Here is a 25,183-nt window from a genome sequence, read left to right on the forward strand (position 1 = left end):
TGAATTTCCTAAAATGACACATACATAAATAATTATCCTCTAAAGGCTATATCTCAAATAAGGACCCTCCGGTCATGTGTCTCAGTGAAGACCCTCTGGTCTTGCATCCTGGTATGGACCCTCCTATCATAACTCTCTCCGTCTCTCTCTCTCTCTCTCACTCTCACTCTCTCTCTCTCTCTATATATATATATATATACACATATATATACACACACACACACAATAATAATATAACAACATAAGTCTTAAAGATGGAATGCACACATATAGAAATTAATACCCTCCAGTAAATAACATGAATAAGACCCTCCGACTATACATAAATTACGACACGGTAAGTATAGTGAGAAGACTCACCTCATGTAGAAATGCAAATAAATTTCGTAACCGAACTGTTGGTTTAGACTCTGCCTAAAATATGCCCCATATACATCTAATTAATAAATAATATTAATAACCTCGTAATGCTAGACCGAGCCTCTCAACCAAATATCAAAAGGGTAAAAAGACGATTTTGCCCCTCCTTAGTCAAAAGTCCACAAATTGTCCCAAAACTCAAAAGTCAATGAAATTCAACACCCTGCGCGTACGATGGGCATCCAACTCTCTACGTTGGGCATACTGATGGCTAAGCATGCGATGGGGATTTTCAACTCTACGCTACGCATAGCTTGGAGTACGCACGACGTACTCCTCGGACTCCCATTTCCTACTTCTCTTGGTCATAATCTACTAAGACAAATATTCCAACTATAGATCTGAGCTAAATAATGCCTCTTAATTCATAAAGTTTATGACTTTAAGCCTTTGCAAGGCTAGTCAAGACCCAAACCCAAAAAACTCTAACTTTCTCAATACAAAAGACCATACCACTCATGCATGGAGAGATCTAGACGTCCAAGCACCCATTTTATGGATCAAGACACTTTAATGCACCTAAAAGGACAGAAGAATATCTCTGGAGTTCATCAAACTCACAAATTTCCATACTTGGGACATAAAACCCTAAAAAGGACCCAAAGCAAGAACTAGAACAAACAATGAACAAGTTTTAAACTTGATACCTTTGGAAGATGCACCAACTGAAGAAGAACTCAGATCCAAGAGCTTGAAACACCAACTATCATTCCCTCAAGGCTTTTTCTTCACCAAAAGCTTCACAAGGACACTTAACAGAGAGTTATAAACACCCACACAAGCTAGAGGAACGAGATTAGGGTTTAGGGGAGGTTGGAGGCTGATAATGGTGGCTAGAAATGAGGCCATCATGTTCCTTAAATAGGGACACATGAAAATATTAGGGTTTCTCACTGAGCCTGGTACGTCCAACATACTAGGTGGCCTTCGCGACAATGTTAAGTGCATGAGTACGCTGCGCGTACCCATGCATATGTCTCGCGTACTCAAATGTCACCTTTTACATAACAAGGACTAATCTTGATATATAATAAAAAGGTTAAGGTTCGAGAAGTTATACCACATTCTGGGATGCTACAATTACCCCCCACTAGAATTAGACTTCGCCCTCAAAGTCATCCCCCGAAAATAGCTCTGGATACTACTTACGCATCTCAGACTCCGGCTCCCAAGTCCACTCCAAACCTCTACAGTGCTGCCACCGAACCTTGACCAAGTCCACTACATTGTTCCTCAAGGCATTCACTCTCATATCCAAGATTGCCACCAGCCTCTCAATATAATTAAGGCGATCATCAACTTGAATGGCCTCTAAAGGAACCACAACCGTCTCATCGGCTACACACTTCCTCAGTTGGGATACATGGAAGGTGTCATGAATCTGACTCAACTCTTCAGGCAGCTCTGATCGATAACTACCTTTCCCACTCCAGCAACCGCCCTAAAAGGACCAGTGAATTTGGGGACCAACTTGCCCCGCTTCCTGAATCGGATCGTAACCTTCCATGGTGATACCTTAAGGAGAATAAAGTCACCGACCTAAAATTTTCATATAAAAGCTCTTTGTCCTCCCCCCTCCCCCCCCCCCCCCCCAAATAGATAGGAGTCTGACACCTCCTCCTATATAAAAGCTCAAGGGGGGATCCCAATGCTGGAGTAGTGGCTATTGTTATCGATTTGGAAGGAGAACGAATCATTTCCTAATAAGGGATGTGGATACCATCCTTGACACAACGTGTTTTAAAGTCGTAAGGGCAGTAGATCACATAAGAACTCTGCAGTTAATCCAGTGATGGGTGACCTCCTGGTAAGTTTTCGCATTGGGAGACCAAACTGGACAATATTGTGATACATGCCAGAGGGGGACGTTACAAATGGTATCAGAGCTAGGGCATCGGTCGATGTGTTCGACAGGGACGTCGAATCCTATAAGAAGGGGTGAAGGTAAGTTGCACCTGATCCCACATCAGCTTGGAAGGAGAACAAAACATTTCCTTATAAGAGATGTAGATACCATCCTTGACACAACGAGTTTTAAAGTTGTGAGGACAGCAGATCCCATAAGAACTATGCAGTTAAACGTGCTCGGGCTAGAACAATCCAGGGATGGGTGACCCACGGGGAAGTTTTCGCGTCGGGAGCCCAAAGCGGTCAATATTGTGATACGTGCCAGAGGGGGATGTTACACGGATCGTGAAAAAAAATCCCTAGCTTGATACCATGTTGAATTATGAAAATATCCGTTAGGGTTTTTGTATTATTCCATTGCTTTAAATAGTACAACTCGTATATTGTTAATTTACATAAAGAACCCCAATCTATCAACGATATGATAATCCTACACTAAACATATGTATAACTTAACATGTTTAATTAAGAAACCCCATGCTTTTCTAATCTAATTTTGTCACTCACTTTAAGCATTGGTTTCAAGTTTTGTATAGAGTATAGTAAGCCATTAGGCGGAGCTAAATGGGAGCCCGTGGTAGCCCGGGCTACCCCTCAATCTCGTCTAGTAGTATATATTCTTCTGTAATTTTATATTTACGTTGCCATCTTTGAAAATTTTATGGGCTACTCTAACTTACAAATCCAAACATAAAATTGCTAAAACCAGTGGCGGATGGTTAAGATGATGTTTCTTAAAAATAGGAAAAACAATTCAATCTCTCATTAATATGAAAAAAGAAGGATCGGAGATTTGGAGTTGTACAAAATAAATTAAAAATATCATAGTAAAATCAAAGAGGTTAGGAAAGAAGTTGCAGAAAATCGAAAACAAAAAACAAAATCCAGATGGGGGAATTTAGTCACTAGTGGCGGTTGCGACACATAACGCCGCCTTGTCTTGTCCTTACAATTGTCATCCCACCTTCTCTCACAGTTAGATTGTCTGGTTGTCGCTCAACCTCTTACCTCTTTTGCAATTTTCTTCTCTCGTTCACTCGTCGTTACTTTGAGAGAATGAAATTCTACCACTCGTTTTCTTCTTGGCGTTTGGGTAAAAGTTCAAATAGGTACGTCTTCTTTTGGGGTAAAGATTGAAATGGTAACCATATCATAAGTGATGATGATTACACCGAATTAATAATTGTGTTGTATTATAGATTCATAGACATTACTATGCTTTTGTTACATATGTAAATGTATATTTAGTAGCATACCTATACAAGACTACGATTTAATCAATTGACTTGTTAATATTTTTAATAAATTAATAAATTATTACATATTTGTGATATAGTTATTTTGTATCTTCAATATTAATATTATGGAGAGAACAATCATCTACTTCAATACTCAAAATGATATAGTTTTAGTATATTTGTTAATTTGCTTAGTTTTCTATATATTTATTAGTTAATAAATGATTGATAATAATGTTGTTTATTATTTAATCAAATTATTATATAATTGTGATATAATGTTTATATAAAATTTTCGTTTTTGAAATTTTACTTATAATGTTTGTGTTATGTCCTGGCCCAAACTAAATGTATAAAGGAGCCAAAAATACATGTTGATACTTTGAACTAAATGTATAAAAGTAGCCAAAAATACATGTTGATACTTCAAAGTTTTAAAAAAATATTTAATTTCAAATTAATAAAAAGATAAAACAAGCTTAAATGTCAAATCCAATGAAGGAAAGCAACAAATATTATAGAAAAAAATCTCTACTGTGTCAGTCTTGCACCGGCCTCTTCCATTGTCGACGTAGTTTTTTTTTTCTAAATTATATATTAAGAAGATTTTTTTTGTGCTGCTTCTGGATTTTGGTTCCGGCTCCGCCACTAAAGTAAGCAGATGAGCTACGGATGTTGATGTTGCTACTGGTTTTTAGCCTCAATTTCTAACATGCCATCAGATGTTACATAGAGTGGCCTACGTTTTGTTCATGATACATTATTCGATGGCTTGACAAGAAGGATAATGGGTTAGCACACGTAAAACACTATATGAGTGGTAAGGATTTTCAACAAAAAAGAGAAAACCAAAGTTGAAGAGGCTTTCTAAAGGGTCTTTTTAGATGGTGGGTATAGAAGGAAAGTAGTAGAAAGCCTGCAACACATTACCAGATCGGAGTTGAGATTTTAAAATCCCACAAAAAACATAATTTTAACTTATAAGTTCAAAACATGAAAAATATGTCAAATATTAAGTTTTCCTTTTAAAACCTATAAAAACTTCTAAACATTAGTCACAACAAAAAAGATAAACAGTAAATCCGTAAAGAGTAAAACTCGTAAAGTGGTGAATTCAAACTTTTATAATTTTTTTTATTTTGATTATTTTTTATTAAAAAAAACAATTGTAGGGGGGGGGGGGGGGGGGGGGGTTCGGATCGGATCCCGATTCTACGATTACGATGATATCTACGATTCTATGATCTTACATGTGATCCTACCCTAAGATATGATCCATATAGTTTTTCACACCTAGGATTATAGGATCAATGATCCTTCGATCAAGATCATGATTTTAACAACTTGCTTCAAAGCATTAAAAGATCATGTTGAAGTCTTAAACTCTCAAGTCTCAACTATGTATTTTACCAAAATTGATGGCGACTATCTGAATTAAAAGCCAAATAATAAATGTACAATCTTCTCCCTCCATGTACATGTGTTTCCTTGCACATATTATATGATATATAAATCACGAGATATATAGTGTTACTATGACAAACAAATGATAAAATAGGCAATCTGGAAAGTAGAAGATGGTGCTGTATGACTAATTGATCATCTTTATTTTATGCTTCACTGTTAAGCATAGAGAAAGAGACTTTAAACTTTACAAGTATTATCCTATCTCACCTATATATCCTTTAATGAAAACAGATGTTGTAATACTATTGGATGCTATTTAATTATCTTTGTTATTTAGTATGTTAGACATTCCATTCATCCATTGGTTGTCAATTACGTTTGACTATATTACCTCGTGACGACAAATTATCGAATAAACTCATCATTATCATCAAAACTATAAGAATAACCTAGTGTTATCTATAAATAAAATAGGGTGTTGCTAATAAGACACCCCTTGGACACCCTATTGACCACTTTTTAAAAAGTCAACCAATAATTAACTGTTTATAATCAGTTTTTCGGAAAACAATACAATTTCAGCCAATAAAAATATTTAAAAAATTAACTAGGGTGTCCATATTGCAATATATGGTGTCTTTTTAGCCAACCCCATAAAATATTGTAATTTTGATGAAGGAACTGGGCCCACCAAGCCTAACTATGATTGATTAAGACAGCTTGCCTTTGACAAAATCAAAGGAACGATCGACAACCACAATCATCATGTCTTTATCAAATGTTTGGTGGTATTATGACGCTTAACAACTCTTTAACTAGTTCATAGTATTCTCCTACCATCTTTAGTTTCTTCTTAATCTTCTAATCCTCAAGTGGAAAAGATTGATCGATGGGTAATAGTTTGCTTGATGAAGAGTGTGATTACTTGTTTAAAATGGTTTTGATAGGGGATTCAGCCGTAGGGAAATCAAATCTTCTGTCAAGATTTGCTAAAGATGAGTTTCATCTTGATTCTAAGCCAACAATCGGGGTTGAATTTGCTTATCGGAATATTAAGGTTGGAGATAAGTTGGCCAAAGCACAAATATGGGACACTGCTGGGCAAGAAAGGTGCATATGATCACTTTCCTAATTTCTTGCTTTTCTAAATTTAGTTTAAACATCAAAGCGATATAATACATCTTATAATACATATGCAGTAGATCATTATAGCAATACATATGATAGTAGATTTAATGAAGAATTTTTTAGTTTAGTGATCTTTATAAATATTTGCAAACTTTTAAAAGAATCCATATCTCGTGGAGCCTGATTATATAATAAACAAGAAAATTTGTGAGATTCGGAATATAGTAAAAAACTTGTTAAATATGCTCCGAAAACTGTCGCTAAAAAGTGTTGCATGTGTCAAAGCCTCCTTGCTTCTTAAGGTTGCGTTCTTTACGACAAATTAGAGCCTAGAGGTTAGAGTTTTATTAGGACTCATAGAATAATATATATAGGACTCTTACATTATTGTTTTAATTAGGACTAGGATCAGTAGTTTTGTGTGTTTGACGTTTTAACTTTTTTTATTTTTTTATATATATTTTTTATTTTATCTATGTCTTACCATTCACAATTGTCGATCGAGAACCTTTGTAACCCTGCATCACAAGAATTAACATAATTTTTTTTCTTCGATTCTTGGTTTTCCACTTTATATATTGGTGTTCATTGTGATTGTGATTTATGTTTCTTATCATATGACAAGTTGTGTTCTACTTCAAGTCTTCAACGTTATTAAGTTGTTTGTATGTGGTTGTTCAGCATTGATAATTTTTATACCAAGTAGTATCAAACTGTTTAATATACATCTGTTTAGAAAATGTTGCCAATATATATACCTCAACCACATATATTATTTCTTGCTTTCTCTTCCTCCCCCTTCACTTTTCTTAATGGACAATCCACTATGGCATGATGTGAAGGCATCATTGTTGTACTCGCCTTGAGGTGGTAGTATGAAATGTTGCCGATATATATACCGATAAACCTAAGAGCTTATAGGTTACCTTTTACCTAACATTATTAATTCTAAGCTTTATCAGCTAGTTTGCAAATAAGACGTAAACCTATGACAACCTCTTTAATTGGTTTTTGTTAAAGCCTTATTCTAGTTTTTCCTAGAGATGCTGAAAGCTAACCAGTTTTTGAAATCGGCCCAATAAAATCCAACCGCTTTTTGATAATTAATTTTGTATTGGTTCAACTAAAGCCAAACCGCAATATACGTTTAAAAAAATCAAAAACTGATTTTTTTTCTTGTTTTTCTATAAACAAAATAAATCAATTTTTAAATTTAAAAAAATAATATTTTAATCAAATTTCACTTAAAAAATGAAAAATAATTGAAATCGGTTTAAAGAAAACTTTTTTTTTTTTTTAAATCAATTTCTTTTAAAACCGGAATTTGTGCATCTCACCAAAAGTTGTTATTTCTTGGACCATTAATCTACACTTTAAGTTGTTTTTCTTGGCCCAATAGCTTGCTCTATTTTTCCAATCTAATAAATCAACTATTCAACTTTTACATATTGGTTTTCCAGGCACCATAATCTTTTTATGCCAGCCCAATAGATTGAATTTTCTAATACTATTCTCCTAGCACATGATAAATTTTTATCCAGCCGATAAAATCAATTTCTTCCCAACCATAAAATGCTCTTATAATTGTTTTGTTTAAACGTCTTTTACGGGCCACTAATTGATTTTCCAATAAAGGCGGTGGATTTTATTATTGTTTTCACAGGATTTTGAATTTTACAATTGATTTGGATTTCATAGATTTTCTATGTTTAGGTAGTAGTATCTAAAATTAGAGAAACTCTTTCTTTTATAAAATTTTATTTGGATACGTTTATGAGATTTTTTAATATGTGATTTAAGGGCATATAAGAAGTATTAATTAATGACAAATATTACTATAATTAAATATAAAATGCATTAATTATAAAGAATATTACCTTAATTAAATGTGACATGCATTAATAATCTCCATAATAAATGTATTTTGAATTTAATTATGGTAATATTTTTCATAATTAATATTTCTTATATGTGCCCTTATATGTACCCTTAGAGTACATATTAGAAAATCCCTAAGTTTATAATGCATTTAAACGAAAAGGACAAAATTACCATGTTTTTCTTGATTGTTAATTAACACTATTAAATCTCTTAAACTCTAACACCCAAAAGACCATGAAACGGAGTCATGAAGCTCAAACACAAGTTTAAATCCTACAAATGACAAAAAGGGACATGACATGAAAATCAATATAAAATCAACGAAACAAATTATTTTGGGTAAAATATTTCAACTTGGATTGATACGACATGATACGAAAATTAAACGGATAAGATTTGGGTTGAAATTTTCAACTCGAAAAGTTTATTTTATATGTAAGTTTTTTGATCTCTTTAAACAAACTAGAAATACCCACAGCCAATACCAAAAGTAAATGTAAACCTTGGGTTGGGTCGTTTTGTAACGTGAAACAACTTATTCATTTAATCAGACTTTATTTTCAGTTTTTCTGTTATTTCTCAAACTACATAGTTCCCTCCATTACCCCCGCTTCTCAAGATCCCGCCCTCCACCTCCCAATTCATACTTTTTCAAAATTTTCATCTAAACTTACTATGTTTTTAGTTATTCCGCCTCCTAACTATCGATGTTTTTTTTTTTGAAATATACAAAAGTCTCAGACAACCTATTGATGTTTTAGTGTAACTGCTTCATTTTATGTAATGAGGTTTATACATGTTTCAAAAGGGATTATATCTTAGTTTTAATACAAGCTCAAAGGTGCGGAGTGCACACTTGTATTAGTCTAGATTGATCATGGTATGACCAAATGGGGGTGGGGGAGGGGGTGTCAAGGGGGGTGAGTGCACACTTGTACTAGTCTAGATTGATCCCTGTACCACCGAAAGGACAGGGGGTCAAGGGGGTTGGGCCCCCTTATAAGGTTCCAATATAATTATCTATGATTATTAACCCATAGTTGCCTTACCCAAATGAAGATTTATTGGATCAGAAACATGTTTTTTTTAGATATATGGAATTCTTCACATTAAGCTCTCTCTGGTTATTGATCGATCTTCTGTGCCTAGAACATCGATCGTTCCTTTAATGATTATCCTATGTCGAATTTCTCGTAACCCAGGCATAAGGGAGAAATATTGATTCAAAAAGTGAATGGACACAATCCTTGAAGTAATCCGATGATCATCATATTCCGTTTCAACCCCAATTTCTAGCACCACCTATTACCTTTTTCTTTCCACTTACTCAATTAATACTCTTTTAACATGTTTATTATTTCAACTTCACATGCCATAACAGATTTCAAGGTATAACCCTACCCAGAAACCCATAACGAACTCCACATAAAACTAAACGGGTTGACATGACACGACACGTTAGTTAAATGAGTCGTGTTAGGTTCCAGATGTATCAACTCATTTAATGTTTTGACATGACACAACACGTTTTCCAAGTCTAGTAAATCCCCACCCAAGTTTATATGTAGTTGGATGACACTTGAGTGGTGAGGGATATGGGCAACAATGAGTAAGCAACAACAAAAGGAAAAAAGGAGAAATTGAAGGGGAAAAGGTTAGGGTGTATTTCTGTGAAGGAAAGAAACAATCTTGAGATAGTGGTGGCTGGAGGTGGGGTCGATGGTGTTCAGAAATTAACAAAAAAAAAAGTGATTTTTTTGGATTAGAGAAAGAATGATAATTTTTTATTTTTTGTAACCCTAAAATTTTAACCAATTGGATTTCAAAAACCTAGGAGGTTCGGAAATTTTATAAATGTTATGAGAAAATATTTTTTTATTAACACAAAGAATATATAAAGTGTTCAAGTTTTGACCCAAACATTGCATTCCATAGATTTTCAAATCAAAATCCGTTTAAACCCCTTTAAAACATTCCAACCAAATGCACTCTAATGGTTTTCTTTTCTAGCCTTATAATCGTTTTTACCTAGGGTTATTTTACCACCATTAATTTTTTATGTGATGGCTATTTATGTAACATCCCCAAATTTCAAGACCAATAATTTTATTTTAGACATGTTACATATAAAACAATTTACTGAAAAACATCATCGATATCATATCAATCCAAGATCTCATAATTCAAATGTCATAAAACATGTCGTGGAATATTAATTACATCAAATTACAATCCCAAGAGTATCATAGTGTGGAAATCCTGTGTATGTGATGTGCAGCTATCGCGTCGGCTCCTTCCCATTCGCTGAAGAGGTACCTGAAACAAAACTGAAAACTATAAGCACGAAGCTGAGTGAGTTCCCCCACCATACCACATAACGTACATACTGTCGAAAAATTCTAGGGTGTCCGACCTAACCTATTCGGCTATTTTGGGGGCGCAGACCTACCCTGTCTGATAATTATGGGGTGCCAACCTACCCTGTCTGACAATTATGGGGTGCCGACCTTCCCTTCGGTTTATCCAACTGGCTACATGAACTATTTCACCCCTACTACTACCACATAATAATATAGCATAGACATACTGTCAGACATATCTGGGGTGCCCGACCTACCCTGTGGTCCTTACGACCGTAACTCGGGGACTATTCCCCTACTGCCTACTATCACATAACATTGTAGCACATAATTAGGACGAGTAACTGACATATTTCCGGATGTTAGCCCTCAACAGGTCGTGATAGCGGGTTTTCCGCATCTCCTCATCCCCTGCATACTGAGGCACCAATAAGGCCCTCTCCTGGAACTTGGCGGTAATTTTCGCCACCATCTCTATCGTCTGCCTCATATCTAGAAACTCCTTGGCCAGTTGCTGAAGATCCACAACGGGTGCGAACTCAACCCTAAATCGGGCCACAAAGTCTGACCAAGTCATAGCCTCAATGGCCGAGGCTCCCAAGGAATCACCAACCGACTCCCACTAATCTCTGGCTTTGTTTTTCAAACATCCTGCAACATACCGAACCTTCGACCCCTCCGAGTAGAAGCTTGTCAACTGGGCAGACTCCATGTTTGCAATCCATCGTCTAACAATAATGGTCTCTTTCATCCCGTGGAAGTCTGGCGCACCACATCCCCGGAAATCCTTAAAGGATAGTGTGTGTGTCCCTATCTGGCCAGATGCTACATCGCTCCTGAACGCCCTGAGGCGATCCTCCATCAATTTGATGATCCCTTCCTTAATCAACCCAAAAATGATCGGGGTCGCCTCAAGGATACCTCTTCTTATCTCCGACGCAATGAACTCATGTAGTCCCTCATCCACTGGCTCAAAACCCGAACCCAAATGATCCTGACCCTGATCTCGATCCTCCTGCTCCGTGACGCATAATCATCACCATTCTGAAACAAAATACATAACTGTCAGGGTTATACATAATCTCGAGAGATCTTACACACTCTACAAGTTCCTTGGTTCTATCTCGGCCCTCCTTGACTCGAGTATGGATCCTCTGCTTTCAGTAGTACGGGCTCATACTACCTTCCACATCTATCCGTACTTTCCTCAAGGATTGCTTTGACTTCACCAAGTCCTTTCTACCACCATTACACTCTTTGCTATTCTCATCCTAGGCTTACCCTAGGGTAACTCTCTAACCCACTCTCCGCCATCAACTGCGTAAGAAGTCCATGCAACCTTCATCTAACTAACTTGCGAATACCATTACATATCACTAAGACCAGATAATTCTTCGAATGAGAGGTCCTGCCCTACAACGGTTGGACTCAAACAAGAGCTGCAAAATAGGGCTAAACCTAACCTTCTTAAATTATTTAGTCCTTGCAATATGTAATGTAATGTATTCGTTATTAGTTAGCTAAAGATAGCTAGAACACCTATTAGCACAAAGCAAGTAACAGTCGGGCATTGAGTAACCCAAACCAAGCATATCCTATTCAGGCTATCATATCACTGTCTAATCAGTACAATCATGCAGCTCAATAAGCACATACAACAGGCATATCAAGCATCTTCCTAGATCCTTAGCCCTATTCTAGCATGTAGTTCTTATATACATACAATAGACATAAAATACATCCTTCCTAGATCCTTATCCATAATCTAGCATGCAGTTCTCATGACCATATCATGTCATACCATAAAATGTATGAGTATCTTGGGGAAAACTTACTTGAGCTTAGCCGGTAGCACACATCACACACCTTGCTCTTTCTCATTTTAGATATGTTGCTCATAAAACAATTTACTGAAAAACATCATCGATATCATATCAATCCAAGATCTCATAAGTCAAATGTCATAAAACATGTCGTGGAATAATAATAACATTAGAGCATAATCCCAAAAGTATCATAGTGCGGAAATCATGTGTGTGTGATGTGCAGCTACCGTGCCAGATCCTTCCCCTTTGCTGAAGAGGTACCTGAAACAAAACTAAAAATTTTAAGCACAAAGTTTAGTGAGTTCCCCCACCATACCACATACCACATAACATACATATTGTTGGGTAATTCTGCAGTGCCCGACCTACCCTGTCCGACCATTCTTGGGCGCTGACCTACCCTGTTTGGAAATTTTGGGGTGCCGTTTATCTTAACCAGCTACGGGGACTATTTTACCCCCTACTGCTACCACATAATAATATAGCATAGACATAATGTCAGACATCTGGGGTGCCCGACCTACCCTATGGTCCTTACGATCGTAACTCGGGGACCATTCTCCTACTGCCTACTATCACCTAACATCGTAGCACATAATCATAACATATATCAACAAACCATATAATTATCACAAAGACCATTATCTGTACTATGACTCTTAGTAGTGGGTCAGCCTTCGTGCCTTAGACCCACTTCTACTGGAAGGTAACTCACCTCGAAAAGCTGAGTGTCGAATCTGTTCTCGTTGTCGGGATCAACTCCTCTCAAATCCTACACATAATCATCTTCCTTAGTTACCATTTCATGGTCAACTTAAGTCAAAGTTGAGACGTTTAGGCCTTTACTCATCGAGTCCATCTTCATGCAAGGTGATGCTCTTAGTGCTGGACTTGTCGAGTTATTTCATGACTCCCCGAGTCCATCTTCATATTCTTTGGACATAGCCTTGAACTCTCCGAGTTTGTTCATACACTTACCGAGTCCCATGATTTCCAGGTCCACAATGAGTCCAACAGACTGAGTGTTATTCTCGCTTAAATCCTTGTCTATTATTAGGAGAGGTTTTGTAGGAACTACGACCTGACTCGTTGAGTCCCTCTATGTCCAAAACCATACAATCGATTTCACTTGGTCTTATTGCATCCAAAACACAGATCTGGCCTCATAGGGTCCATAATACACGTAAAGTTACAAACTTTACGTCCATGTATGGGCCATTTAACTCAAAAGGCCCTAAAATGGGGTTTACAATATGCATGGGGATCTCGTGGTAGTAAAGTTGGCACCTTTACGCCATGAGAACCCTCCTAGGTTCAAGATTTGAAGTTATTACTCTATACCATGATCTAGACCCGAAGGTGACTTAGAAATATCCCCAAAATGACAAGATTCAAGCCCTAAAGGGGATCTAACAAATGGGAAATCAAGATTGAAGCTTTTTACCTCAAATAAGCTGGAAGTGGAACACAACTTCTGGATCTACCTGCTTCCTCTTGAACTCCCAAGCTTCTTTTTCTTTCTCAAGCTTCACAACCACCAAAAATACACAAAAATGGCTCAAGAACACTCAAACAAGGTTAGGGTTTCGAATTAAGGCTTTCAGGACAAAGGGAGGCGATGAGGGAAGCCGCAATGGGGTCGTTAAGTCGTTTAAATAGGGTGCAAACCCTTAAAATTAGGGTTTCATCCAGACTGGCCTACTCGTTGAGTCAGGGCATCTGAGTCGGTGAGTAGATTCTTCCATCCGCGTCCAATTTTAACCTCTACTCGATGAGTTAGGGCCTCCAACTCGCCAAGTCCCAGAGTAAATGTGCAAAAATGTATATTTAAATTACGTAGCAGGAACCGAGCGCTACAATTTACCAGTCTTATAATTGTTTTTCCCGAGCTTTTTTTACCGACCCAATAATAGGATTTTCCAAAGTCTATTCATTGATTTTACTTAGCTATTGAAACAACCTTAAATATTGTTTTTTCTTATCCTTTCTACACGTTTTCTATGGTTTCTACCAAGTATGCCCTCGTCTTAAGATCTCTATATCACTCTGACAAGTGAAGATGGAAGACTTTTGGACGAATAAGATCATAATAATGTTTTGTATTCATTTGGAGGTAAATCTAAAGCTCTTTCTCAAATCCTAATACACTTATACAACAACATTCTTCAAGAAGTTCTTAAAGGAAAGTTTACAAATGGTCTTTGGTTAAAGCTTAAATCTATTTGTATGAAGAATGATCTCACAAGCAAGGTGCATTTGAAACATACGTTGTTCTTACATAAACTTCAAGAATGTGGAGACTCTTTTGACTCTCTTACACATACATTCACCTTTAAAGAGATTGTTTCTGATCTGGCTATGTTGGAAATGATGTATGAAGAGGAAGACCTTGGATTGATCCTTTTATGTTATCTTACAAATTCATATTATAATATTCGTGACACTACTCTTTATAGTCGTGATAATCTTACTTTGAATGAAGTTCATTACGTCTTGTACTCCAAGCAAAAAAAATGAAACAAATGGTTTTTAAAGACGGGTCAAACAACTCGCAAAGTGAAAGGTTGTATGTTCAGGGTCGTTCTAATGAAATAGATTATTGGGGGGGGGGGGGGGGGGGGAATATTCGATCCAAATAAAGACATAAAGACAAGTCTTGTCTATATTGCTAGAAAAATGGTCACAAGATTTTTGAATGTTATAAATTACAGAAAAAAAAAAAAAGAATGTCTCAAATAATTTAAAGGGTAAGGATGATTATGAAAATCTTCTCGTGGTGATAGCTCCAATTGAGAGATTTTTACTATTATTTCTAAAGGTGTCGATGATAATTGGAATCTTGATTTAGCTTACACCTATCACATGTGTTCTCACAAAAAATAGGTTTACTACAATTAAATCAATTTGCAATACCGACTCATTTTGTGGCTTTGATGGTTCACAATGCAATTTCGAAGGCATTAACACTATCAATTTCAAGATCTTAAATGACATCATTTAAACTTTGATCGATGTTCGGTATATTCCTACGATGAAGAGAAATCTCATATCCTTGAGCTTCTTTGACGAAAAAGGCTAATTTTTTTTCAAACAGAGATTGTGTTGAAAAATCACAAAAGGTTCGGAATTTGTGATTAAAGTTGATTTGAGGAAGGCTAATAGACTTTACTGTGTTTGAGGCACTATACCATTATAGGGGTTCTTTTAAACTTGCCTTATTTACAATTTATCCCATATTTCAACCTTACAAAACCAAAAGCGTGACATTCAACAAGTCAGTTTTAACAAAGTCACTTCCGAATACCAAGTTTGAAATTTGTTCAGATTTAGTTACTATTTCAAATTAAATCCTCAGGGACTTTTGAAAACTATACGTTTTTCATTTTTTTGTGACGATCAAAGGTTGTATTGTTGAAAATTGTTTTCGTCGCAATGTGGAGTTTTGTTAAACATGCATTGAAAACTGTCTCTTAAGGATGTTGTAAGCTATCAAACCTTCCTTGTTTCCTAACTATTAAGACAATATTCGGAAAACTAGCTGAAAATCAAATTGATAGTTCAAAAGCTAACTAATAGCTGAAAAGTTAGTTGCTAGCTTATAAGTTAGCCGGTGAAAAATGGAATTTGGTACGAATAAGTCAGTTGAAAAATATAAAATGATATAAAATGTTGTTTAAAAGTATATATTTTTTAAATATATAATTAAGGGTATATTCAGGAAATTTTCAAAAAGCTCCTGAAAAGCTAATTAAAGTATCTTTTTTAAAAAACAATCTTATCAATTACTTTTTTGATAGCCAAACATAATAATTTAAAAATATTAAAAAATCAGTTCGTTTATCAGCTAGCTATGGTGCAACAAACACAGCTTAAAGGTACGTTTTTTATAAAAATTTATAGGTTAGACTTTGTAAGACTCCTTCAAGACTAGTATATATATATATATATATATATATATATATATATATATATATATATATATATATATATATATATATATATAGGGTTAGGTTCATTTGAGACCACCTATATTTTGTGAGACCCGTGAGACGTATTTTTTTATTTTTTTTATTTTTTTTATTTTTTTTAGTTAATTCATGTTCCGAAAATAATATTTAAAAAAAGAATTTTTTGATTTTTCCATTTGTTTTGCATTTTAAAATTATTTTTAGAATATGTACAGTGTAATATTCTATTTAGAATATTTCACGTATTTTTCAAAAAAAATAGAATTTTTTTTTATTTTTTTTAGTTAATTCAAGTTCCGAAAATGATATTTAAAAAAAGAATTTTTAGATTTTTCCATTTATTTTGCATTTTAAAATTATTTTTTAGAATATGTCAGTCTAATATTCTATTTAGAATATTTCACGTATTTTTCAAAAAAAAAAACGGAATTTTTTATATTTTTAAAAATTTTTTTTATATTTTTTTTAGTTAATTCAAGTTTCAAAAATAATATTTAGAAAAAGAATTTTTGGATTTTTCCATTTATTTTGAATTTTAAAATTATTTTTAAATTTGGTGTCACGGTCTCACAAAATTAGAATGGTCTCAAATGAACCTGAACCTATATATATATATATATATATATATATATATATATATATATATATATATATATATATATATATATATATAACATCGATCAAGTGTTTGTAACCCTTCGTTACAAGAATTAATATAGTGTTTTTTTTTTCGTAATTCCTGGTTTTCTACTTTATATCACGGTGTTTATTGTGATCGTGATTCGCTTTCTTGATCGTATGACAAGTTGTATTTCACGTTACTAAGTTGTTCGAATCCGATTGTTATGTGTTTATAATTTTTATAACAAAACTAATGCTCAATTCGTTAATAAGTTGGATGTATTTATGTTAAAGTCTAAACTTGAAGCTGGAAAATCAATATATTAATAATTTGTACAACATTTTTTAGAAGTATATATATATATATATATATATATATATATATATATATATATATATATATATATATATATATATATATATATATATATATATATATATATAGGTTTTCCATAAGGTGAAAAAAATCATATCATATAGATTATAACAAAATATTTTCATTTTCTTTTTCTTATAAATACAATGTACATTGAAAATCTACCGATTTATAGCATTGTACTTTCACTTTTTTGGTTATTAGCACTACTCTCTCTCTCTCTCTCTCTCTCTCTCTCTCTCTCTCTCTCTTACTCTTAATTTCTTCCGACAATTTGGAACAAGTGGTGTTGCTTCATTTTTCGTTCAGTCTTGCACTTTAAAATTATTATATATATGTACTAGCTGTTTACCCGCGCCAAGCGCCGGGTGAGAATGGTTGTTTTGGAAATTAATTTCTTTTCGGCGGACCATGATTACCTTTACTTCAACGATTAGTTTGCTTTGGGAAACATATCATATAAAAAATAAAACACAATGTATCGGAAAATATCACTAAGCATTAATTTCAATTCAACAATTCTCCTCAACCTTATTTGTGGAATTAACTCCATTTGGATTCCACCACTTGCAAGAACCCATACTTTATTTTTTTTTTTAATTTTTTTTGTTACCCTTTCACAAATGTTATCTAGCTTTGGGAGATGATCAACTATTCAAGTCGTGACCTTCAATATGAGTTTTTTTTCTTTTCAATCTTTTACTTATAAAGTCAAATAAGAAACAAATTTATTTTTAATCATATACTTAAAAGTGAAATAAATATACAAAATAATTTATTAAACCCAAATGACCAGCTTGCCCTTTTCCTTACAATACACAAAGATTATTTGAAATTACAATTAAAACATATGATACTTTGCAATCATTACACGTGTATTCATTAAAACCTAAAACCCTTTGGTTTATTGATTGTTTGAATGATGATGATATTCTTTAAAAATAGCTTTTCAATTTCAATTATGTGTGATGGCAAAATTGGTTGTCAATCTATCTATAATCATAATCTTGAAACATTGAATCTAACAAATGTATTTTTAAAATAAAATTTAAAAAGTATGTTGAAATTTACATCTTTTAGTTGAAGTGATGGGTAAAAGAGAAGAAAGAGACACCTCAATTTTGTGCTCTTAATTTTACACCATTGCATGATAAAGTCTTTTACCATTCATCCGATTTCATACAAATTATATATATTATCGTAAAGTCGAAAACCTAGTTAATTGCTTTTTTGGTCCCAAAGTTGAACAAAAAAAAAACATTGATAGTTGCACCTGATCAACACAATAGGCATTAAAAGAAGAAACTTAGCATGTAAGGCAAATAGTCGTGTCAAAATTCTATAATGTATATACGAAATAATGAAAGTATATAAAGTAGAGATATCGAAACTAAACCAAAACAACAAAATGAAAATAAAATACTATTTATCTAAACAATAAAGTATAATACACGCATTAACACACATGGGCACATGCAGAAACACATACAGCCACACATGTATAGACCTAAAACATGGATTAATTCCAACTTCAATACCATGAAAAGTTTCTTTATTATTTACAAAATTACCCCTCAGACCTAAAATCTCACAAACATGAAACACGAATTTTTTGTTTTCCTAAAAGCCCCAATGTTTCCAGTCTCATCTAAATACATGTATGTATGTTGCATATACAACAAATAAATAAAGAGATGGGCTAGTTTTCTTAAGAAAATAAACAATCTGCAAAATGGATATTGCTTTATTGTAAAGTGCCCATGTAGTCATTTGTGTACCACCCAAGATAATCAAACTCGCTGTACAGAACATGTAATGTGTTGTCCCCTTGCTTAAAATTAAAATCCTAATACCAGCTAGTTCTGTTTGTTGCAAAACAGCAAACACATTTTAACGGTCTCATTCCCCCCTTTTAACCTCAAGGTATGAAAAATCCACCACCATTGTCCTAGCTTTGATTTTTCATGAACTTCCTTCAGACATAAGTTTTAATCTTTGGGAACTTGCCACTATCAGTAATGTAGAAAACATTATCAAATATATTAAATGTAAGAGATATAAGTTCAAGGAAGACTACTCTACCTCGATTATTGGCAAGCACACATTTAAAGAAAACGATTCCACATCTGAATTACAGAAAGGACATAAAATATTTTGGACAACAATACCCTTAATGTGGAATACTTATTCACCTTAATTAAAGAAAGGACATTCCAAACTGCAAGTCATTTTGAAAAATTAACGAGCTATAATTATCCACCTGCAAGATAAAAGGTGAAAAACATAAGAATCGAAAGAAATCTTGTATTAGGCCCCTGCATAAATTCATTAGAGCTTACGATTATTGCAATTCCTCCACCAAATAAGTTGAAGATTTGATGTCATGGGCCTAACATTAAACATATTACTATTAAAAAAAGTCATTAGATATCAATGATTCTACAAACAGATCAAAATATAACAAAAACAAACAGATCAAAACATACAAAATACAAAATCTTAACATATGCCAAACAAAAAGACATCTTTTAATTTTTGTAAAACATACATTTGTAAGAAATTATGCTTGAATAACACATGTAGAACAAATGCATCTCACTTGTCAAGAGCTTTTTCATGTACACACCTTTATTTGTTTTGAGGGCAAGGGTGTGAGGGTGACTCTGGATGGTAACAACTAAACATCAAGCATATTATAATTAGCTTCTACTTGAAGATGGCGGTCATCCAGAAATAAAATCTTCAAAATTCAAACAAAAGAACTCCAAACAAAATGTAGGGGGAATCTAGAAAATGAAAACTTCAATCAAAAATTGCTCAAAAAAAAATCAAACCTGAGAAATCCACTAGTATTGCCTTGTTTTAGAGATAGAAAGAGGAGGATAAAAAAGATCAAATCAGAGGGTATATCGTGTAGCTTTCCTTAGGTTTTTATTCAAGGGCCTAGCTTTGATAAGGCTCAATAGAGAGGAAGGGTAAATCAAACACAAAATATTGTTACAACACCAAAAAGACATAAAAACAATGTTGATATAAAACATAAACGCACCAAATGTGAAGAAATCCAAAGCTTCTAATGAACACTTGCCCTCATGACATCTTTTACACTTTCGTTTTCATGTTTTTGTAACAAAGTATTGACATCTTGTCTTTTAGAGATTTAATTGAGTAGAAACTTAAGGAGAGAAATTAGGGCAAAGTTTCAAATTAGAGAAAACAGAGGGTGTGATTGAAAGCTTACCTGGAGGACGTTGACTAGAGGGATCCAACTCAAGGTTGTCTCTGATCTGTAATGATAGGGTGCAAGCGAGAATGGAGAGGGAGAGTGGGTTGATGGAATGGTGGTTCGTTGGTAATGGCAGTGAGGCTAAGGAAGGGAGAGTTAAAATGGGTTTTAAATAGATTGTTCGAGAAGGATCAATTCAAAATTTAAATTAAATCATAGGTGAACGAAGATTGAGGGGTGATGAACAGCTGTCATTGATTGAGAACTTTGGTAATTTGGTATTATTTAATTTGACAAACAAACAAACAAACAGTTAAAGAGAGAGAAAGAGATGATCACACTTATTAGAATATTTACCAGCTTCTTTGAGAAGGATTACTTCGAATTCTTATGAATCTGTTTTTCATGAAATAGATTCCTCTTGCTTCTTGATCAATTTCTCAGTACACATCCATCAGGTGTTTCCGTTTAAAGAAAAACGCAGAGAAGGGCGAAGGTAGCCACAACCCAAACCCAAAATGGACGATTAAAAGATAAAATAAGAAAAATTAGAGGGTTAAACTTTATGGTTCAGAAGGAATAGTACTGGAGAGAAGGGAGCAGGTAATGGTTGTTCAATGACGGTGAATGTTGTGGTGTCTTATGTGAATGATGGTGTGATTTCAAAATCTGCTAAATGGGTGATGTTGAAACTCAAACATTTCTTCGGGTGGTGCTGAAAATCGAAGATGGCGGTCATTGGTGTCTAAATTTCAATCCTCGTCCATGAAATAAACACACACAGAGTTAGAGAGAGATAGTGGTGAATGAAGCCCTAAATAATGTCGCGCAACCTTAAATCGTTAAAGAAAACTCGATAATCAACTTGAAATTGTGAAGAAAAACAATGGAATCATGAATTTGTGAAGAAAAACTTACCTAGCTTGCAGGAGATATGGCGGGGGAGGCAAATGTTGATACGGGAACCATAAATGGAATAGGAGGGATATGGATTAGGGCTCTTATCAGAGAGTTCGAGAGAAGAGATGGTGAAGGGTTCTTCCACAAACAATGCCTATTGATTGACTGAGATAAGAGATGATATATAGAGAGACGGAAGAGACCAATTAGAGAAACAGAAGGAATTAAAGTGAGCAATTAGAGAGACATAATAGATTTGGGAGAAATGATGATTGATGGTTTTAGATGAAATTAGGGTTTTCCACAAGGTAGTACCGTTAGTCACAGTAAAATGAGACGTTTTCATTATGCTTAACATGACTGTACATCATGTTATAATAGGAATACCTCTTAATTTTCAAGAAATGGGCAATATCCGTAATAACATAGTAAAGATATATATATATATATATATATATATATATATATATATATATATATATATATATATATATATATATATATATATATATATGTTCAGGTTCATTTAAGACTATTCTAATTTTGTGAGACCGTAAGACCAAATCTAAAAATAATTTTAAAATGCAAAATAAATGGAAAAATCCAAAAATTGTTTTTTTAAATATTATTTTCGAAACTTGAATTAACTAAAAAAAATAAAAAAAATAATCCCTTTTTTTTTTTTTTTTTTGAAAAATACGTGAAATATTCTAAATAGAATATTACACTGACATATTCTAAAAAATAATTTTAAAATGCAAAATAAATAGAAAAATCTAAAAATTCTTTTTTTAAATATTATTTTTGGAACTTGAACTAACTAAAAAAAATAAAAAAAATAAAAAAATAATTCTTTTTATTTGAAAAATACTTGAAATATTCTAAATAGAATATTACACTGTACATATTCTAAAAATAATTTTAAAATGCAAAATAAATGGAAAAATCAAAAAAAAATTTTTTTTTAAATATTATTTTCGGAACTTGAATTAACTAAAAAAAATAAAAAAAAATAAAAAATAAATAAATAAATAAATAAAATAAAAAATGCGTCTCACGGTCTCACAAAATTAGGCCGTCTCACATGAACCTAACACTATATATATATATATATATATATATATATATATATATATATATATATATATAGGTTCATATGAAATGAGTTAATTTTGTGAGATTGTGAGATGTCATCGTAGTCACTCATTTTGTAGATAAAAAGTCATTTAAAAATTGTAAAATAATTGAAAATTTTTGAATTTTTTAAAATATTTTTTTCATCATTTATATTTCCAAAAAGAAAATAAAAAAAAAAAATTACTGTTTTTTTTACATATCTAGCAAAATCTAGTAAAATACTAGAATATTCTGACATTCTACAAATTACATTAATATATTTGCAGTATAATATTCTATAAGAATATTTCATTTATTTTAAAAAAAAAACGATAATTTTTATTTATTTTTTTAGTTAAATAAAATGATGAAAATAATAGTTAAAGTTTTTTTTAATGGATTTTTGGTTTTATTTTACATTTTAAAATTATTTTTAGATTGTCTCTCTCTCTCTCTCTCTCTCTATATATATATATATATATATATATATATATATATATATATATATATATATATATATATATATAAGTTCCATAGAAAACTATAAATATTGGTTCTTCAAGGAACCGTTTTTTTTTTTCAAGTTTAGAACTTATTCTTTATCGAAAAAAACTAAAAATATCTAAATCCATAAATTAACATTGAGAATGTGAAATATATTTTTCGAATTCACCGTGTGAATTTAGATTTACCTTGTGAATTTTCAAAGATTCACATTGTGAATTTGACAAAAAAAAATTATCGAATTTGATATCGCTGGAAAAATGATAAAAAATTATGAATTTTTATATTTTTTATAAAAAATAAGTTATATATATATATATATAATCATAGTCCATTAATGAAATTCATCCTATAGATGTGATTGGTACGCATGTGATGGATGCTCGTATCATATGCAGACACCTACATGAACATATCAATATGTTGCTTTGTTAGGTTAAACACTAATTTTTTGAATTAGAAAATTTGAATAAAGACTATTTTGTTTGAATATTCAGATTTTTAGTTTGATTTTAAGCTGAATTAAATTATTATTTTTGGTTTTTAGATTAATGTTGATTTACAAAATAATAATTGAATAGTCCAAAAACACATAATAACATTTTATTATTTATTTTTAATATACATCTTTAAGTATTTGTAAAATTATAAAATTATTTATTTAATTATTAGAAACTTTCATCCAATATAATACATTAATATGTACTTCTTATCAAAAAATTTCCATCAATAAAATATTAAATTATAATAGATTTTTCTTAATAGTTGCTTATCAATTATAATTCATAATTAAAATGTTTTTTTATATTGTTATAGAGTTGATTTATATTTAGGTTATATATTTTTTTAAATGTATCTCCTCTTAAAAACCAAATTGTACATAATTTGGTTGGATCGGATTGGATTTTAATTTAGTTTACACTACTCAGATTCATATTTTGAAAACCGAAATCTATTTGTATTTATGTATTGGATCAAATTAATCCATAAACACCCTAAGTACCTTTACCTTGAATATCATTAATTTATTATATTGTTTTTATTGCATTTAGCCGTTGATGAAAAAAAACGTTAGTAGATCGTTTTTTTTTTTTTTACACTTAGAGAGTTGGCCATTAATAAATTGTAAATTTGTATACAACTATATTTCAAAAATTAATATGCTTTATGGTCCCAACATTATTAATCTAATCTATAACGTATTTTAATTGTATATAAAATTAGTAAAAATAGTTAATAGATTATAATTGTCTTCATTGTAGATTCAGGGCAATAACAAGCTCATACTATCGTGGAGCATTAGGTGCTATGCTGGTCTATGACATTACACGAAGGGGAACTTTCAAGAACTTGAAGAAATGGTTACATGAGCTTAGAGAATATGGAAATCGTGATATGGTTATTGTTCTTATTGGAAATAAATCCGATTTGGTTGACTCAAGAGAAGTTGAAGCTGAAGAAGGTCAAAGTCTTGCCCAGCTAGAGGATTTATGTTTTCTTGAAACATCTGCAAAAGAGAATTTGAATGTAGAAGATGCATTTCTCCAAATGATCACAAAAATCTTCGAAATTGCAAGTCAAAAAAGCCTTGAAGCCAAGGAAAATGACGCATCGAAGAAAGTTGTTGATGCTAGAAAAGAAATAATCTATGTTGTTGATGAAGTGACTGCCACTAAACAAACAAGTTGTTGTACAAGTTAGGAAAGACTACTTTGTTCATTTTGACCTTCAAGCTCATACATGACGTTAACAATGAATTGAACTTTATGAATTAGTAAAAAGATGAATGGTTATGTTAATAGAAAATATTGTTATAAAACCAAAAAAAATCATGTTGGTTTATAATATTCTTTGTTGTCAAACCATTGAAGCAATCTTGGCAAAACTCATAAGCAATGAGTGTAATTATATATATAATTAAAAGGAGGAGCACTTAGGAATAATAAAGTTTTGTCCTTCAAACTTTGTTCACAATTGTTCCTGATGTTAACACGTTTGGTCCCTTATTCTTTTATGTTACACCATTTCTCTACAATACTTTCTACAACTCAGCAATTTTGATCCATTCTTTAATATTAATTACAGCAAGCCACAATATTTTCTACAACTTGCTAGTTTTGGTTCATTCTTTAATATTAATTTTTGTTTTTCAACATCTAACCACCATAGTTTATATATTTTGTCAAATTTGTTCCCTTAAAAAAACATGAACCGTGAAATCTAAAACAACCAAGAAAATATTAAAAAATTTCCCAAACTGTAGCAACGTGAGGGCACACCCTCTAGTGGTATATTATATCAATC

The 25,183-nt window shown here is 32.6% G+C and overlaps 1 protein-coding gene and 1 long non-coding RNA gene across 5 annotated transcripts; one reads left to right on the forward strand and one right to left on the reverse strand.

The window, feature by feature from the left end:
• Positions 1–5,734: 5,734 nt before the first annotated feature.
• Positions 5,735–24,685, forward strand: LOC145013004 (ras-related protein RABA6b-like). Its single transcript, XM_078971810.1, has 2 exons — positions 5,735–6,083; positions 24,142–24,685. Exons 1-2 carry the CDS (start codon positions 5,863–5,865, stop codon positions 24,578–24,580), a joined length of 660 nt encoding a protein of 219 aa, XP_078827936.1. The 5' UTR covers positions 5,735–5,862; the 3' UTR covers positions 24,581–24,685.
• On the reverse strand, positions 18,543–21,531 carry LOC145013005 (uncharacterized). 4 transcript variants are annotated; one of them, XR_013664791.1, is made up of 5 exons: positions 20,375–21,531; positions 19,760–19,919; positions 19,473–19,522; positions 19,216–19,393; positions 18,543–19,142 (listed from the first exon to the last, which is right to left on the reverse strand). It is a non-coding gene; the product is annotated as an uncharacterized LOC145013005 (long non-coding RNA). The 4 variants fall into 4 exon arrangements; XR_013664789.1 differs by lacking the exon at positions 19,760–19,919 and having other exon boundaries at positions 20,375–21,192; positions 21,278–21,526; XR_013664790.1 differs by lacking the exon at positions 19,760–19,919 and having other exon boundaries at positions 20,375–20,607; positions 20,717–21,525.
• Positions 24,686–25,183: the final 498 nt, after the last annotated feature.

This window comes from Lactuca saligna, chromosome 8, assembly GCF_052625555.1.
Source record: "Lactuca saligna cultivar CGN05327 chromosome 8, ASM5262555v1, whole genome shotgun sequence".
Lineage (NCBI taxonomy): Eukaryota > Viridiplantae > Streptophyta > Magnoliopsida > Asterales > Asteraceae > Lactuca > Lactuca saligna.

Coding starts and splice junctions, on each gene's coding strand:
- LOC145013004 (XM_078971810.1), top strand. CDS start 5,863: ATGGGTAATAGTTTGCTTGATGAAGAGTGTGATTACTTGTTTAAAATG. Junction 6,084..24,141: donor GACACTGCTGGGCAAGAAAG/GTGCATATGATC, acceptor TCTTCATTGTAG/ATTCAGGGCAATAACAAGCT.